Below are 20291 nucleotides of genomic sequence, written 5' to 3' on the forward strand. Positions count from 1 at the left end.
AGTACCTGCTACAAATGTAGCATTCTGTAAATATTTTCGATTTCAAATGGCACTAAATGATGCAACTTTTCCCCAAATAACCAACTGTGTAACATTACCGTGTCAAAGTTCCCAATGGTTCGGTTTTCTAAAAGTTCCCACCCTGTATATTGAGTCACTTTAATATTCATGGCACTACAATATTATGATAAACACGATAATTTTGCATTTGTTACTGCGACTGAAGAAGAACCCGCTTAATTACGAACAACAAAAATGAGACCACATACTAAAACGACTGTTTAGCTAAATGTGAATATACTGAAATAACTTTTTATATTTGTGATGATTGTGTAATAGAATATAAGTGCTATTATTAATCCTTCAAGTTAAACGAACAAGACTTTTCCTGGTAGTGCCTACATAACTTTTTCAACTGATGTTTTTCACAATATACAGAGTGATTTATTAACAATGGAAATCTAAATTTAAGTAATGAAAGAAAAGACATTGATAATTATTTTGGGTAGCTTTACTTGTAATAAAAAGAACACCTTGTATTTGTGTAATTATCAAGTTTGTAAAAGCTTACACCAATGGTCACTATTTAACGGATACTTCCAACATTCGATTTCCTATTGTTAAATGAATCACTCCACCCTGTATCTACCCTCTTCAGTTCTCGATAGAATTTCTGACCTATAGTATCGTGCATATTGTGACCAGCAAAACAGGTTAAATGGTTAAAATAGTAACTTAGACTTAATAATAGACTGTTTTAATTTGAATGATGAAAATGAAATTGGTAACTAACATTAATTTTTACCTATTTCTTGCCAGAATTCAAAAAAAAATTAGAACTTTCTCTCCAAAATGATTCAAAATCCAAAGTATTATTGGACGACCATGCATCATTCTCGATGGAAAGATTTCTCTCAAGGATATGAGGGCCATTATATGGGCGTGCCAAAACTAGCCTGCCAAATTTGCCGGTACAGTCTATGTCCAAATTAAACAAAAAGTTCATTTTTATTCGAAAAAGAAACTCATTACGCTTGTAAGCAATGATTATTGGAAAATTATGTGCATTTTAAGATATTTTAGGGGATAGACAAACAACGTAAGATATAAAAAAGGTTCTAGGTTGAACAAAAATTTTAAGCTTTTAAGGATAAACGATTAATGGCAGATAATAAAAAAGTTTGAAGGTGGGAGGATAAGGGAAGTTGACTCTGGAAAAAAGAACACACTCTATAGATTCTCGCAATCAGTTGGTACATCTAATAATGTAGGCCCTTAACCAGGAATTATAAAGAAAATGTAAAAAATATGAAACTTTGATACACTGTATCTCGAAAATTAATAAACTTATCGTCATGTTTTTGGGTGTAGATTATATCGGTAAAATTTGGCGTACTAATTCTGGATCGCCCTGTATGCGAGCACGCTAGTATATTTTGTCCACGGCTAAACATTCGTACTTTCTGCAAAATAACCTAAAATTCTCTTTAAATAGTTTCATAATAAGAAGCCATTGTTATTTATCTTTTAAGGCTACAATTAAATAAATTTGTCTTGTTTTTCCAAGGGTTTTCTTCATCTCCTGTTTTAGTTCTAAATCGTTACTGAACACATAATTCGCTGTGAATAGAACTTGTACTCGATTATACTTTAATTCACTAAATAATTAGCAGCAAAATTTATATTATTTTGACGTTTCACAACTGCCCTATCGGATCGCCACGTGAAACTTCAAAAGACCTTCAGCAATTTGAAAATTAGAGCCTACTAAATACTCCGGCAGCTTGTTACTAATGGCGTGGATTCTAAGAATCAAAGGCGTGAATGATGAGTGCATTATTCGCGCTCCATAGCACGCGTTGGTGTATAGGGAGTAGTAGGCGGTGCGTTTGTTGGTGTACATCAAAAATTGCCTATTTTCAACATTAATTTAGCCAATTTGTAATATTATTGCAGAAAGAAATGTGGATGTAGTTTGGCGTTAGTTAAGTCCTTGTATACTTACTAGAATAGCACTACTTAATACCATCAAGACTAATCATGCAACATAAAAATAACATGCTGGTTTATATCTGTAATATGTACTTACTTATATGATATTCACGACTTACTGTAGATATCACGAACATTGATTTTAAATGACTGTATAGGGAACAATGTATAGAAATAGATTTAATAATTATTATAGGGGGATGTGCGGAAGCATAAAATGAATGAAATTAGGGAACATTAGAGGCAGTTTTAATAAGGGCTTGACTTCTAAAGTAACTTAAAACTGTTTACGGTGGCACACACAAAATCTAAATTAGTATTAGCTATTAATAAATATGTAACATTATACACAAAATTTTTATATACCTACCTGTCTCATTTGAATGTATAGGTATAGGTCTTAAACCTGCTGCATTACGCTTTGTTAATATAAATATCTGTAATCATATTCAAATGTAAGTATGTACATGGTTTCCACATAAGAAATAAGATTCTAGTAACCTAAAAGCGTAAAGGCCTAAACTATCTAATTATGAGGTTATATGTGATGACCCTGGACATTCTACATTCAAATGTATATCATATTCAGCAAAATTATGTATATCGCTCAGCCCACAACGATATTTGTACTGATACCCGTTCGAATAAATAATATTGTGTGTAACTCCTATGACTTTTACTTACCTATTTCTTATCAATAAGTATTAATAATATTACGTAACGGTGTTGAGGAAGTTGTCGAAAAAACACAAGCATATTATTTTTCTTGAGGAAATTACTGACCTCACCTGCGGGTCGGGCGCAAACATTCGCTTCACCCGTAACATGCCGCTTACTACTCTCATAACGTAATATACTATTTACCACCATCCCCTAGGAAAGTTAAGATAACAAACGGAGTATTGCTCACAAAAAAAAATAAAACTCACGTGTGGTTCGGCAAGTTATCGCAGTTTTGGCGTTGGCGTCTGACCTGTTTGTTCGCTAGTTCTCCCACTTTCCATTCTTTCGTGTTTTGTTCTCGAACTCTGGTGTAATGTCTTACATGTTATTCAGATAAGTGAAAATTAATTAGTTATTGTCAGGTAATTCATTCAAAAGGTATTCGGCTATTATTTCACAATCAATAATTGTGTGTGTATGTACATCCTTGCTCGTGTCTTCCATAAAATTAATGACCAGTTGAATAAGCTGCACGTCCATATTGTTTTGTGATAGCTTATTTGATGGTACAAGCTAGTTTGAAAGTCACAGAAAAAAATGGATTTTGTCCTATATATCAATTGAAGAATTGTGAAACGAGAGGAAAAACAAAGGAGGTTTGAAAAGTTATTTTGCATTTTATTTCACATTGTGGAAAAGAAATATAAATATGTAAATATTTGCCATATGCTTTTAATATGACTCATGCAATGTTCTAAAAAGATGGATTTTAACCACGTCAATAAAACGTTACGAAAAGTAACATCTTAAAGGTGACGTTATTCGCCGGATCGTTAAGTGTTTATTTGACGTTGTGAAAATGTTATCTTATACATACATGCTCAAGAAACATTTTTATAAATTATGCTATACTAACATATCAAAGATAGATTCGAATTTGGAAAAAATATAAAGCTTTGCTAATTTAAAGATTTTCATGGTACCGATAGTGATAGAAATGCCCATTGGATTAAATCACCATGTATATATAGACATATTAGTAAAATTTTGTTAAAAAATAGGAAAAAAAGTAATTAACAAGTGACCTTTTAAATAAAAAAAGGTCATCATCCCTGGAATACCACGAAATTCATTTCTTAGGTAGTAAGTGGGTCCAAATGGTGTGCAAAATTAAAATTACCAAAATGAGATCTTTAGTTTTTTTTAATAGTTCTCAAAGTGAGAGATTTTTCAAAAGAAGATATTATACAAAATGAGCTCGCATATACTCTAATTATTTTCCTTTTAACCTAAAGAACAATACATCTAACATTCAAATATTTGGCATACAAGTACAGTCTTCAGGACATGGTTGAATATTATCAACTTTCTGGAAATTGTAAAAGTATTCGAATACATTAATAAGTGGCTTTCATAATTCTTTTTTATACATTTTAAAAAAGGCTTATAAGACAAAAGTAGAATACGTTTACCTTTAAACCCTGATCTGCTTCAGGTGACAGCCTTTTCATATGGTGGAGGAGGGGATTGGTCATCGTAGATCTGTATTTCTTCCAGATCCACCTGGTTGGTTAACCTAATGGCGATATGATATGGTGGTGGGGACGCTTCTCTCATTTCTGTCTCATGTATAGACAGCTGAGTGGGTCTTTGTTGGTGACTGTGGTCTTGTAAGTCATCTAATTGGAACTGAGACAAGGAAGTGAGGTAATCGAGATTCGTTTCGAGTAGATTTCGATTATGGAGTGAAAATTCATTATAGGCAAATACAGGCATTAAACAAATATGAAAAATTTATTGTTTGGTTTCAATTTTAGAAATGTTGATTCTTATATTTCCTTGTAAGAAAGAAAACAATGGTTTTCATTAAAAAAAGGTGAAATTCTTATATTTACGAATTTAAATATGATGTATATTTTTTATGACTCCATGGAACTCTGTGCAAAAACAGCTGTCAAGAACAGTTTTTTTTCACCGCAAATAATTTACGAGATATTTAACGTGCAAATAATTTTATATTTTTCGGTGTCAATAGATTTTTTATCTTTCTTAATAAAAAAGTTTTCCACACATGGAACAATATCTTTAGGTAAAAGTAGTTTTGTTTTAACCCCACAAAGACTATTTACCAGGAATCTTAAAAAATGAAAGAGATTTTGCAAATCCGTTTGTATATTATCATAGTGCGCATCGAGATGATCAATTTTGTGGCAATCGATACGTGTATTCGCAACACGTCTGCATTTAAAGTTTGAAAACTGGGTAAAAGTAGGTACCCCCCCCCCCCTCAACCCCTTGGAAATACCAACGCATTTATTGTTCTTACCTGGTCATTGCTAGTTTCGAAACTTTGTTGGTGTATCATAGTTAGATGTGTGGTGTTTTGCTTATCACCCAAGTACAAAATAATTATACCACCTAGTAGAAGTATCACGAGGGTTCCCGAAATTACTACTAACGTTTCGACTCCCAGTCGCCATATGTGCTAAAATTAATTTCCTTATTCATTAGGCGTTTCAAACCAAATAATAACTGACTCACCCCTGTACTCACATAATTGGCCCCAAACATAACGCATACAGAGAGGAAAGCGAAACTCAGTAAAGCAAATTTAAATTTTTGAATATAAGATTCCAGCTCACTTCCTCCTAAGGTTTGTACTGCGGCTTGGTCTTCTATATCTATTGATCTCTCCTGCTCGAATCGCGGAGTTCGGTTAATTGTTGAACTAAAACGTACTTAATAATCAAATCCATTCTAAAGGTAATAAAAAACGCAAACAATGATGTAAATTAATCCTTCTTACTTATAGTAAATATGTGCATTACTGTGTACGGCGGGGCGAATGGGACGGTGGCCTGGAGATGTTCTGCTATAACGCAGACCATTGTTGGATACACTTTCGAGGGACTGGAAACGCCGAACTGGTGTTACCATGGGATTGGGATAAAATCCCCTGGGGCGACTAGCTGCGGAAGAAAATAAATATTTTTTTTTAAATTACGGATATGTGAATATACATATATCCTTTGTACTATTGGATCTAAACGAAATATCTAGAAGAAATTACTTAAATTTATTTGCCTATTTTAAGCCTTATTTTAGATTCTGAAACAGGAAGTTAAGTAATAATTAGTAAAATTAAATAAATTCAAAAAAAAATTAAACATAAACGTATATTGAAAAATGCTTTATGTTTGATATATGCAGTGTAAAAACGTAAAGAATAATAAGTTACTATAATTTTTTGCGCTCCTTATGAAACTTTAAAAAGAAGTAGACTCGTTTTATTCAGGGGCGGATAATATAAAACAATATACAGAGTGATTCATAACTATGGCATCAAACTTCTAAGGATTATTTAGTGCAACACTAGAAAACATTTGAGTATAAGAACCGATGTCCGGATTATGCCTGTTTAAGGGGCTACAGCCTTATGATGCCTTAAGACAGTTGCGTGCAAGAATGTGTTTTATTGAGTTATTTTATTTATTTTCAAAACAGAACTTCTTAAAAACCCCCCATTAATCGTTCGACAGAAAATATGGCTGCAGCCTGATGGTGTGCCTGCACTCTTTTCTATTGAAGGCCGTTAGTACCTATTAAAATCGTCAGTTTAGACATTATGGGATCGGCAGAAGTGCTCCAGTTCCGTGGGCCCCTGAGTCACCCGATTTAACATATTTAGATTTCTTTTTATAGGGGCATGCAAAGTTTCTAGTTTATGAAACGACAATGGAAACAGATCAATATCTGATTTCACGAATTGCTGCGACATTTGAAGTCGTTTAAAACGATTATCAAAAATTTTTAGCCAAGTCCCCAGAAATCATGTACGTCGTTTAAACAAGTGTATTCAAGTTTAAAAACGACATTTTGAACAATCACTGTGATGTCATGATGTAGAAATATATTAAAATGAAAGTACTAAAACTCGATAAAACTCATTTTTGCACATAACTGTCTTTAAGGATGATAAGGCAGCAGCGCCTTAGAGAAACATTTGCGGACACGAGTGCTTATACTCAAATGTTTTCTATAGTTGCACTGAACAATCCCTAGACGTTTGATCCTATAGTTCTAAAATACCCTGTATGCTAATAAGTACTAGAAGGAATAATTAACATTAAAGAAGGTGCTTAAATTAATTTCCATATTCTCTCATACATTTAACATATAATACTGTGCACCATTGTTCTTGCAACCGTTAAGTGACATTACGCAGATCTTCAGTGCTACTATACCAACTCGTACGATAAATTAAATTTTTGAAATATCTCCATAAAAAGAAATCCCACTAGGCTGGGTCGGGTGATCTAGGAGACCAATATACCAACTTGGGAATTATCTGCTGACATATCATACTGTTAAAAGATTTGGTTCTGCTCTGCTAATTCCGCTAATATGTCTTGCAGTAACATATATTTGATGAAATATTTTTCTCATAGATGTGATATTTAATTTTCGTTCCTGGTATAAAGCGGGCCAGACAAAAATCAAATTTTCCATACTGCGTCTATGAAACATTTGCTTGTTGCTTTTCACATACTCAGTTAAATTTTATTAATGAAGATTAAACTTGTGTTTAAAATATAATTAACGCGAGACTTATTTACATCCACTTGACCCTCAAGTTTTCTGCAAGATGTTTCAGGTATTGCATCTATTCTAACAAACACATTAATTACATCAACTTCGTCATTTTCTTCGTTATAGACTTTGGGTTAAAACTTTAAAAATACGATCTTCCAAGACCTTTAATTTGCCATTTACAATGGTGCCAAATTGTTGTTTGTGTATGAAAAATTAAGGATTTTGATAATTAGCTATAAATTTTTTACTAATTTATATTTCAAAAACTATATGTTTAAAATCTTTAATATAGAAAACATTTTATGTATTTCCTCTCTATGAGGAGCACGTAGAAAAACAGTTTTTAATTTTTTTCCTGCAGTAAATTTATTAATTATTAAATAATTATATATCAAATTAAATTAAATTAATTTGCGAAATATTTAATGTTTCATTTTAATTAAAATATTTTTTTCAGTAAATATTTGTCCAAAATGGCCCATTTTTGGTTGGAAATTTGTACTAATCTGTATAATTTTAAAAAATCGAATGCATATAAAGTAGGTACCTATCTATTTACTTACTTACACTTACCCAAATAATTTGCAACAGCCTCTGGAGGGGGACGAACTAAGCGACAACTTCTGGGCCAATAATGCCCCTGCTGATTACCTTTATTTATCCAAAAATGCATTAGAGATATTTTATCGTTTATGTTCTTTTAGATGTCTCCTTAATTGTTGTTGGCTAATAAAAGTTAAAACATCCAGTAGCATAATCGTAACCATAGTGCACATCCGTCGACAGAACATACGAGGAAACACATAAATATAAAATAATATCTGTTTATATTTAGAATGGAACGTTTTTCAATGCAGCATGTATCCTGCTTTTACAGTGCGCAAACACTCACTGATGGGTGAGGAGCACAGGAAAACAAATCGGCAACCAGATTAAAGAGACGCGCGACGCGCATTTATCGACGACGAAAATGGCCGAAAGGGAGACTGGGGTGGCATTTCATCCCCCTTTTCGCCAAGAGAATATAGGCACTCAATTTAAAAGCACTTTCAAAACCTTCGGAAGCATTAGGTACGTAATTGCTGAGGTTTAAGGATTGCCTTGGTTAATATCACTAGAATTTGATGTGGTTGAAACCGACCAACTCAAGAATGTACATCTAATAATTATGATGTATAATGTACATAGTGTTTCCCACCAAAAAAAGTCCAACGGGGATAGATCGGGCGACCTAGAAGGCTAATCACCTGCCCGTACATCATAATGCGGCGTTCGGGGTAGTAGTCTTCCAAGAATCGTCTCACAATTTAAGAAGTATGGGCCGGCGCGCTATTCTGTTGGAAGATTTGGTTCTGCTGTGCTTGACGTACAACTTCTACTAATTCCAATATTTTTTAATTGAACGATCCAAGACTACCTATATATACGATTCGACCAACCAGATAACTTTGCTTACAAAACTTGAGCTCATATCAACTTTTTGCAAATACTTCTGGCACACATGAGTACGTCGGTCAGGACCTCCAGATCTTAAACTTTGCACGACTTCGAAGTTAAACAGTTTAAACATGTCTTAAAATAGAATTAATACGAGATTTATTTACTCCTTCTTCAACCTTTTTTTTTTTTTGGAATGAAAGGTCAACCTTTCATCCCTTTTTTATTTTTAAGTATCGACATAAATGAAGATTAACATAATATTAAAAGAATGATGTAAATGAAATAATATGGAACTCAGATAGTAATAAAAATGTCATTAATTTATCAGTAGGTATACCTAGATCTACTTAAGCAAACTTAATTCACACATGACATGAGGCAACCTCTTTATGGTTACATCTGTATAAATTGACGCTACGAAATACATCTTTATATGTTAATTACTCTAGACAACTTTTGTACACGTTGCAGCAAGAGATCTCCCTGCTTAACCACTGCATTGAACTGGGCATTCTTCAAATCGGGTCTGTTTGTTTCAACAATTCCCCCCACTCGGTCAATCTTGCAGTGAAGTCTGCCAGTTGCTATAAAAGTGGACAGTTCTCTGAAAATAAAGCAGGAATGTAATAATAGTAACAAAGAGAAAAATCGATTTTCAAATAACTGATTATATAGTACTACAATATGCATTGCCTGGAAATAATTGTTCCTTGTTTAAGATTGCAATAAGTTTTTCATTAAATTGTTAAGTAAGAGTCAGTTCATGTTATTTAATGGTACAGAGGAAAATATAACAGAAGCTTAACATGTACCACTTACTCATCGACGAAATCAACTGTAACACCAAATGCTTCAGCCATGTATTGCAATGTCAAACTTCTGTAGGATTCTAAAAGCTGTGTATACGCCAAAATCTTCATTTCCCTTATATAATATCTGTAGTGTGGATTCAGAAAATAATCTTTCCTTAGTATTTCTTCAACTTTTGCTAAAAAATTCATATAATAGTTATAAACACGTGTGTTTGAAAGATTTTAATAAGCATACCAAGATTTGTAAAAAAGTCAGAATACTGACAATTATACAAAGAAAACAGATAATCTTTTACAAAAGGCTCTGAGTGCAAAACTTCTAAAATTTCAGAACCCCTTACGACCTAAAAAAGTAAGGAAACATAATAAAATAACTATAATGTATAAAATAATTACAGCATCCTCACTTTATCCCTCAACTGATTCCTTGGTAAACTAATAATAGAGGTATATACTGTATATCTAACAAAAGCTTTGTAATCCATTAGTTCATACGACGTGAAAGTACTAACTGTATCCAAAAATAAGTTAGCAGCAGTTTTAAAATCTCTTACTGCCATGCAATATGCCCCTTGATATACTTTAAGACGATTGCGACGATCCCAGTCGCCTCCCTCCTCTATCAAACTAAAAAAATAGACATTTTAAATAAGATTACATTGAAGTAATATTTGAGCTCCCCTTACCTCTTAGCTTTTTCAATATTCCTAGTAATAAGGTCGTGATCCATAAAAAACAATCCAATTCTTATTAGATGAAAAATAATGTCTAAACGATGTCCCAAAGAAACGGTTTTATCATATGTCTGCCTGAAAGTACTGACAGCGTTTTCCTTATCTCCAATTCTACAGAAATATTCAGCTTTCCGAAGATATGCTTCTCTTACTTCCATCTCACCGAGGTTCTTTTCAGCATCCTCAATAGCAGCATTGAGTGTTTTTATTTGCTCTTCATTCTTTGCTTTAAGGGTTGCAAGGAATTTTTCATCCTTTTTCCAGCCAACATCTTGACACACTAGCTCATACCATGGAGCCATATCTACACAAAAATGTAAATAAAAATAAGAATTATTCAATCATTAGTACTAAGATCTTATGAATAACTACATTTAGCAATCAATGTTAAAATATTATTTTAAAAACTCCATGTTAACTATATTAAGCATAATGCAGGTATGTTCAAGGTATTTTATTGTACAAAATTCATCTAGAATATAGTCCTCAAATTATGAGCTCAATTGTCAAGTTCAATCCTGGTGTACATGTAATGCATGATTACTTCAGATTTGCTAAATAACTCAATTTATTTAGATAAAGTTTGATGTTTTGTATGAATTGAGTTGGTTTGACAAATTTACAACATCTTGATTGTCTGCAGCTTTGGATATAAGTAAGATAACAAACAAGTTGACAGAGCAACAGAGTAAGGAAAAGTTTGAATGGTGTGCCTGCTCGATTCATGTTCTGTGTTGGTTCCTCAGATCACCTTTAGTACTGCATACATAATGTTACATATAAATTAAACTTTGAATTTTTAAAGTTCAAGTGAGGCAAATGAGCAAGTGCAAGAGATGGTGGGCCTGAGCAGTGAGTTAGACAAAATTAATTCAATGACATTTCAAAAATAGGCTTTTCTTCGCACTATAAGTTTTGCTCTTAATATATCTATCTACAGGACCTTTTTGAAAATTGGCAATTTTGGATTCTTCATTGCATTTTAAATAACTTTTCAACTATTACATACTTAAGCTGCCAAAGAACTAAAAACAGTGTGTCTTGCATCGAATCTAGTGTTTTGTAAGTATACAAAACATAATCTTACCATCTTTCTTGATTGCCTCAGTAATTTTTGCATGAACATTTTTATCACTTCTATACTCAGGTAGTGTGAGTAGAAACTTATAATGAGCCAGCTCAAGATCTGGGTTCTTTTCTAGGCCTTGATCTTCCAGGTTCTCGATAGGCATGATGATTTATTTCAACAGATGCTTGTTAAGGACAAGATTCACAACCAAATCACGTACTTAAATAAAAAAATAACAGAGATTTCCAAATTATGAATTCAAAAAGAACGAAACAGCAAACGATGCTGTGCCCACTGATTACAAACTCGAAAACGAAAGATGATAAGCAAAATTTGTGATTGGTGATTTTGGCGGACCATCTGGTTTTTTTGTCAGTCAAGTTGTCAAGAATGTCATGTTTCCATGGGTGCCTGCATTGACCTGTCGGGGTTGTGTGCGTGCGTTTACCGATTGAGATGTCGGTAACAGTGTAGCGTGCACCTAGAGTGAACGGGTTCGTTTTACATTATAGTTCCCGGTAGACATGCAGGAAGGATCAGTATTCAACCCGACAGAGAAACTGATCCAGTAAATTAAATGCGCACTTTTCCTACTCAACCACTTTATTTACACAGGATTAAGGATTACACTAATTATCACAGCTTGGTACTACTAATATTAAGGGTAATGTTGTGGTACTTCAGCTCAAGAGAGTTTAAAACAGAAAGAGAATTTTTTGGGGATCATTTTCCCTTTTAAAGGCTAACAACCCTTTCTGTTCGTCCGCTACTGTCATCCGTCAAGTGAGACTTTCCTGACAATGCCCCTTGGGGGTGCAGGTTCTCGGAAAGGGCGGTTTCTAGAATGGTGCACCACAGAGCCTTGTTTTGTCAGTAAGTCATTCTTTCCTTTATTCCATTTGAGAATAACGCTTTATACATAAATAAGCGTGAAGTTGCATTCAATTCTCAGTTAAAATTAACTGAGAATAAAATTAACTCTTTACTAAGTAGGTTAGAAATAAGTCGGTCTAGAGAGGTTATTTACTGTTGATTTGCTACGTAGGTGCTTGTTGCGGTGTTGCCGTCGCATTCGGTGGCCCCATTCTTTGTGGTATTTCACATCGTTCCCGTTTTTGAAAAATGTAATTGAAGTTCCGCAGAGGTATCTTCAAATTGTGCTTTACCTACCACGTTAAAAAGGTTATTTAATAATTCTGTTCAATAACTCACGAGCGACTTGCAAACGAAATTAATTATTCTTGTTTCCATTATTCTATTAACGATATTTTATAAATTTTACAAATTTAAAAGAAAATGGAATGATAATTAAATTTTTATTTTTTACGGTAAATCCTAACAAGTGAAATTTGAAAGAGTTCTTGACGTTATGGTAAAGGAAACCTCCGTGGTAATTATGGTAAGGTATACGATTATGCTTGTAGTAAAATGTGTACCAAAAGGTCAGGTAGAATCGAAAAGTGGACATAACTGACATACTTCAATATCTCAATTTTTCCAGAATCTAAAGTTTCTACGATGAAATTTAACAGAACGTAAATATTTAAAAGAGTTTTTGACGTTTTATGGTGAAATAATTTTTTTCATGAGAACTAACATAAAGATAAATTGTAAACCAGAGTTGCGCTTACAGTGAAATTGGTATAAAAGATCAGGGGAGAGCGAAAAGAGAACATAAGTAGCGTAGCTAGGTACGTTAAATTTCCCGGAATCCAGTGTTTTTTAGAGCTATACCTAACAAAGCAAACATTTGGATGAAGTCTTGACGTTATGGTGAAGGGCTTTACCGTGATAATTAGCAAAAAAATAGATTGCAAATCAAACTTACGTTTTCAGCAACACTTGCTGTAAAAGATTAGTGAGGATCAAAAAACAACGCGATTGAAGGCCTTTAGGCCCATTTTCCTTTGAAGTCGTTGCTTTCTTTGAAGTAAATGGGACATAAAAACATAAAATTACAGTGTAATCATTTATTTAGAGTAATTACTACGTATTTTTAAATGCTAATTTCTAATATACAAATAGTACAGAGATATACAGGATTTAATGTACAGACACAGATAGAAGGCACAGATTAGAGAATGAATTAAAACTTCTAAATATGTATGTACCTACACATATCTTAAAATTTTTATTTTTTAAAACGTTTAAGTGTTTGTAGTCGCAGTTAAATAACTATTACTCATAAAAATAAATAAGCCTTAGGCTTAAATAAGGTGTCAAAACCCGTCCATGCAGAAGCAACATTTTAAATGGCAATTTTAAATTAATTCCAATCCGGATTCCATCCCCATTCTAGGTCAAACAGGTCAGAAATATCTACAGTATAAATACTTGAAATTCAATTCGGATACTCCAGAATTGATTTACTGTTGGAACGAACATACTGTTGAACTATGCATCTATTTACAAAGTCTCAAATTTTTATAAGATATTTCTAATCCAGGTCAGTTTAAGTTTGTTAGAGGGTTAATACAGCGGCTACATGAAAGAATCCCTGGAAACATGATAGCCATAACAAATGTTGCTTTTGTAGGAACAAGTCTTAATATTTATGGTTTCGGTAGTTCTTTGAGCAGTCCTATAGAGCCCCAATCTGGGGAAGCAAATTTTTATTTTATTTTTGAAAAGAACAGTGTTCCTAAGAGGAAATAGAAACAGGAAACCCATTGATAAGGTATTTAACAACATACATTTTCCCCAATTTCCTTTTGCATATTTTATATACGAAAAGTTACGAATGAACTGTATGAATTGTTACAAAACGAGCTTTGCATTTAAACTGTATTTTTATATATTTTCCATAGAAATATTTATTTATTCCTTCCATAGTGGGAAATTAAACGTAAAAGTGAACTACAACACATGTGTAAATATAACTACAAAAACTACAACCGACTACGCTTTTTTTATTGGTTGAAACTATCAAAATTAAAGAGTTTTATCTGAACCACTAATTTCTGATTTTATTCAAAAAATATTTCATTTTGAGCAGTATTGGGTTATAATCGTTTATTACAACACAATTAAAAATTGAATTAATCGGAACCGATCATTAATTTTGGAATAAATCATGGAAGCTTGGTTTCCCCAGATACCTCCGGACGTCTTTTGCGACTTGTACCATTGACAACACTGTGATGACAACGAATGTGCCGACAGACACACAAAGCTATCATTGATGTCATTTGTATATTTAGGAACCTACACCGTAGACTTATGTTTTAAACCTGCAAAAAATACATTTGATCTCCGGTTTGTTCCGGGTTAAATAGACTCATTGTTAGTTCCTCCCGATGTGTCCTCAACTTGTGGTGGTGGGAGGGCTGTACGCTCTTGGTCGCGGAGCCATTGGCTTTCCTGGTGGATTCGGGACTGGGAGCGAACCAAGAGGGACACAAAAAGAATTAATTATGACGACAAGGGAAATGTTACTTCCCCAGGGGGCTTCGGACCCCCAGGGGATGGCGAGCGAGGTCCTACAGCAGGCCTCGCTGACTGTCAAAATACAGCGTCTGCAACGAACCCGAAGGGAACCTGTGGAACCCCAGGCCGGCCCTTTGGGTAAAGCTACTGGGAAGAGGGGAGGCACTTCGAAAAGAGAGTCTCCTCTTCAAGAAAGATTCCCGAGCGGAGACCTAACAGCAGGGGGGGGGGGGGGGGGGTGCGAAGAGCAACAAGATGCTGTGCACCTCCCTAAAAAGGTCGCAAAACCGAAGTAAACATGAATTAATGAATGATAGGGAGGATGTGTGGTTTGATTAGAGTCGTCATGGTGCCGATCAGAGTGAATAAGTGCCTTCAGATCTATCTGGTCAGGAAGCGATTGGCTACCGATCTGCTGTTTCAGACAATCAGAGAGAAAGGTATCAGCGTTATATTGGGCTGAATTTAACATTGGGGGGGTTACGTTCGGCAATAGGAACGGAGGATCATTGATCGACGTAACTATGGCCGGCGCGATTGCGGCGAGGCCCATGAGTGGCAGAAAAAATGGGTGAAATACAATGAATACATGAAGGTGTTTGTTCCTAGTATAAGGCGGTGGTCCGAATGCGACTGGACCAAGTCCAATTTTGCCCCGTCGCAGGTGTTTATTGGCCACGGCGTGTTTGGTAAACACCTGCGACGCATAGGCGCAGAACGCAGTAACCACTGCTGGTTCTGCAGGAGTGAAAGGCAGAGTGTGTTGGACACTTCGGAGCACACGCTCTGGGAATATCCAGAATGGGAGGACAATCGGTCGGAGGCCAGGAGAGGGGGACTGAATCCAAACCGAAGCACGATCGAATGTTAACTGGTGAAGAGCCAGGAGAAGTGGTTGGCATTCGACAGAATGGTTGAGCGAATCATGTGGGTAAAACGTGAGAAAGAGAATGAAAGGTGAAAGAATGTTGTGGGTAACTTTGGCGGCAACTAGCCTGTGAGGGGGGAGAATTGGGAGCCCTGAAAACCTGCCGAAAAGCGATTCCAAGGCAGAAGAGGGGAGGTGGTTTTAGTGGGTAAGGTGAGCGACGTAATGGTTGGTCGAATCTCACACTATCCGGCTTCAGTCCAAGCCGGGTGTCTTTGGAAGATTTCCACCTCCTCGCAAAAAAAGACTAATTGTCAGTAATACTGTAAAAGGGAAAAGAAATACATATTAAAAGGACGTGCTTACTAGGTTCACGTAAAATATGATCGCATTCAAAGATCCATTAATCCAACTATATTGAAGTGTTAATGTTAAAAAAATTTGATATTCAAATATTTCAGTGTTTTTCATTTTTACTGCTTTAAAGTTGTAAATGTTTCATGTTTGCTTCGGTAGTATGTTTGCAAACACTAAAAATCAAAGCGAGAAAATAATTTTTAAAAATCCAAATTAGAGGATTTTGAAATTCTCTATAATTGAAAAAAATATAGAATAAAAAGCATTACAAATGTTAATCAGCTTCAATGCTAACTGTATTCTGGAGGAAAATAAGCTTTATTCGTGTGGTTCAGATAAAATTTAAGTTTAAGTTTTAGTAATGATGATTTAAGTCTAATATCAAGTCATGGTAAATCAATTTTTCTCAATAATAATACTAAGGTTGTAACAGTACAAGACTATACTAAACACGATTAATAAAATGTAGCATGAGGAGGATAAAAAATATCACAGATAAGATATCGAAACAATTTGACTTTTCTAAACTGTAGGCCATTAAAATATAGTTTAGTTCTGCCCGATATTATTATTATACTATTTTATATATTTAGCTTCAATTCTTTAGGCTACCTAGCACACAATTTAGAAGACTATAATAGAATAATTACTCTTCTTATAATCTTAGTCATTGTCATATGAAATTCAAGATCAGCATTTGCTATGAAGCTGATACGATTAATACTATCTATATATTCAAGCTTTTACGTAATTATGCTTGTTTGTAATTCTTTACGAGAATAACTGAGCTAACTAAATCATATGTTGTTTAGGGCCAAGTTATTAATGCGTTGCTAACTTTAACATCAATCTAATTTTCATAGAAATCAAGAATTTGATAAATACTTTAGGCTCAATTTCAATATTTTTTTTGGAAATTAGTCTGCGGTAAAAGTTGACTGTTTGGCCTCCAGAAAGACATCGATCTAAGTCTAAATATGTCTTTCTTCGTTAAGAGAGAAACTCACGGTTTTTAATGATGAAAAGTTCTATGAATTAATATGGTTACGCCATCAATAATGATTGCTCCAACTATTAATATTTTTAAGTTTTATTTGAAAATAATTGACATTATCCTTATTATACACAAAGCCATACTCATGGCGTACCATATTTTGATGGGACGTACCATATTTTTGATGAAATCTAAGTGCAAACCAAGGAAAACTTGGTAGTTAAATGAATTTTTTTATAACATTGTTTATTATACCGTTTTCAAGATATTTTTGATTTTTTCACCTTTTATACTACTGTTTCTGCACTATTTTTGAAGATAACAAGTATTTAGATTGTCAGTTGCAAATTGGTTCTATCTGCTAGTTGATAAATCCTGTTTTTCGTCTCTATTTACTGCTAATTTTTCTAGTAGTAATACAATATATAAGCTAAAGAGATGGAACCCTGTAAAGTTTGTAATATGAACAAAAATATGTCTATGTTCTTCATTATTATGTTTCTATTATTATTATTATTACTTATACATATTAATTTTTTAGCCCTAAAATAATTATGAGAGTAATTTACTCTACATTTGGATCTATCTAATAGTTTACAGCTTAACGCGTAAAGAGTTTATCTATTTGAAAACTCGTTTGATTCAAAATTTCATTTTTATCTCATCAAACATTTTTAGACATTTTGTGCGACAGTCCCTTGAACAATTTGATTTGAATCAGAACATTGGCCTGAATTGGTATGTTTTCTGGAAATGTAGTCAAACATATAATGAAACCGTCGGCTCTTTTGCAGATATGTTGCAGTAATATTTTTCCTCTGCTAATTAGGTACATGTCTACTCATTGCATTACTTGCAGAGCTTCGAATTTTATTTGCAAGTTCACTATTTTTTACTTATTATAGTTCGTAGGTTACACAATCAAGTACTAAACGTCAAAATGCTGAAAAAACTTTCCAAATATACCGTAGTTAAGTATACAGGGTGTTTTTTTTTGGTGTGCCTACCATTGCTATCTCTGAAACGGTGAGAGTTACAACTTCGATTAAATTAGACTAAATTGGCTCCTTATGGAGCTGATTAAAGAAACCGCTGCAAGGTTGCCACATTTTCAGTAGTTTCCTAGATATTTGAAAAAGTATGAAAATGGTCCAAAACTTCAATCCCTCGTATTTCGTATACTATTTGTGACAGAAAAGAAGTTTAAATTACAAAGTTTCACAACTTTTTACTCTCTACAAAACGACATATTGTACGTCATTGTACAACTTTTAGTAACTGAGTAATCAGTATCAACTTCATTATTTTAAATACGGACCTGGAATTTTTATTTCATATTTCGAAAGCGCTTTTTATTCCTGACAGACCCATGTATAATATGTTTACATTTATTAACGTTTCAACCCGCATAATTCATCATCAGACTATTTTTTATTTACCTTTTTAAACTACACTACATACTCTTTCTTATTAACCTATAATTATCCTAAATGTTCAAAGTGTTTCCCATTTGCACTTAGACATAACCGTACATTATTTATTAGTTTTTTCTGAATGCATCTAAGTGTTCTGGATGTAATGCTTTGAAACGCAAAGATAATTTTATTTTTTAAGTCGTCAATATTTTCTGGTGGGATTTTATAAACTTTGTTTTTAATTATTCTCCAAATAGAAAAATCCATTGGAGTTATATCGGGAGAACGAAGTGGCCATAATATTGGGCCGTTATTTCCTATTCAGCGGTTAGGTTTAAATAAATCTAAAAATAACTTTATTTGACAAATAAATGTCAAACTTGTTAGAAAATCGTTTCCATAGTGACCTAGTACGTAGTGTAGTTTAAAAAGGTAAATAAAAAATAGTCTGATGGTGAATTATGCGGGCTGAAACGTTAATAAATGTAAACATATTATACATGGGTCTGTCAGGAATAAAAAGCACTTTCGAAATATGAAATAAAAATTCCAGGTCCGTATTTAAAATAATGAAGTTGATACCGATTACTTAGTTACTAAAAGTTGTACAATGACGTACGATATGTCGTTTTGTAGAAAGTAAAAAGTTGTGAAACTTTGTAATTTAAACTTCTTTTCTGTCACAAATAGTATACGAAATACGAGGGATTGAAGTTTTGGACCATTTTCATACTTTTTCAAATATCTAGGAAACTACTGAAAATGTGGCAACTTTGCAGCGGTTTCCTTAATCGGTTCCATAAGGAGCCAATTTAGTTTAATTTAATCGAAGTTGTAACTCTCACCGTTTCCGAGATAGCAATGGTAGGCACACCAAAAAAAAAACACCCTGTATATAAAGTAACAAAATCAGCTAATGATACCCTGCGGGGGACTACCGGTTTGACGTCATATGGCGTATCGGATTATTTGCAACCATATGCAGTTTACGGCAAAACGCTCAGTACACGGTTTTTCCCATTTTTTTCTTTTCATTTTTGTTAATTCGGTTTAATTATTACATGTATTTAAGTATTTGTGTTTGAACGTTTATAACTGGGTGATGTAGATAGTTTAAAATCGGTAAAGTTTTTGTAGGTATTGAAACAATAAAAAAGGGTATAAAAATACTCTCAATCTTTTCTGTAAGGCTCCTAGAGACTATTATTAAGGTTAAAGTTGGAGGTGAGTACTACTATCACAGGCTATCTGTCAGGTTTGCTAAAAATCTAAATACAATGATACTATTCTTAACGAGTACGCGTAATATGGCGTTTCAATTAATACTGTTTCATTGTGTAACATCACCTTTTGAAAATCTTCCATTTTAACACAAATACTAAACAATTTAACAAATAAATATGTAGGTAGTGCAATGAAAATGCAAACGGATGAAAGTCAAATTTCTCGCGTATTTCAGACTCCAAAGTTTCACCGATGCGAGAGCGTTTTGCGCGTTCATAAGATTTTATGTAAATATTTTTTAGGTTTTTCTCAAAAAAAAAAAACATATTTTATGTATTTTGAAATCTTACAGACAATTATATGATTTTCCTTTGGAAACATTGCACAAAACTGATTAAGTATGCCTATTAGCAATTCGACTTTTATTTTCCTTTCATGTATCCATGGAATTCTGATATCTTGTCCCTGTGCAAAATAACAATTTTTACACGATTACGTGAGTCATTAGTGCATTAGGACGCATAAAGTAGTTATTTTATGCCCGGGCTTAGCAAATACTTATTTTCTTAACAAATACGGAAAGCCATACTTTTCCATCTTTCCCACACATGATTGCAGTCGGCCGGGTAAAAGATAATGTTGTGAACTAATCTCCATATGAAGAGGATCAACCTCAAACTTGTCCAACTTCGATTAGATATAAC

At 33.7% G+C, this 20291-nt stretch overlaps 2 protein-coding genes across 2 annotated transcripts; both read right to left on the bottom strand.

Moving 5' to 3' along the window:
• Positions 1–3760: 3760 nt before the first annotated feature.
• Positions 3761–8382, bottom strand: LOC136412349 (uncharacterized). The gene is made up of 5 exons (XM_066395403.1): positions 7822–8382; positions 5462–5624; positions 5197–5383; positions 4982–5140; positions 3761–4344 (listed from the first exon to the last, which is right to left on the bottom strand). The coding sequence occupies exons 1-5, from the start codon at positions 7919–7921 to the stop codon at positions 4147–4149; spliced, it is 807 nt and encodes a 268-aa protein (XP_066251500.1). The 5' UTR covers positions 7922–8382; the 3' UTR covers positions 3761–4146.
• Positions 8383–8896: 514 nt separating this feature from the next.
• Rpn7 (regulatory particle non-ATPase 7) lies at positions 8897–11562 on the bottom strand. The gene is made up of 6 exons (XM_066392800.1): positions 11322–11562; positions 10187–10538; positions 9908–10127; positions 9736–9844; positions 9508–9676; positions 8897–9292 (listed from the first exon to the last, which is right to left on the bottom strand). The coding sequence occupies exons 1-6, from the start codon at positions 11464–11466 to the stop codon at positions 9118–9120; spliced, it is 1170 nt and encodes a 389-aa protein (XP_066248897.1). The 5' UTR covers positions 11467–11562; the 3' UTR covers positions 8897–9117.
• Positions 11563–20291: the final 8729 nt, after the last annotated feature.

Source organism: Euwallacea similis, chromosome 1, assembly GCF_039881205.1.
Source record: "Euwallacea similis isolate ESF13 chromosome 1, ESF131.1, whole genome shotgun sequence".
NCBI classification, from domain to species: domain Eukaryota; kingdom Metazoa; phylum Arthropoda; class Insecta; order Coleoptera; family Curculionidae; genus Euwallacea; species Euwallacea similis.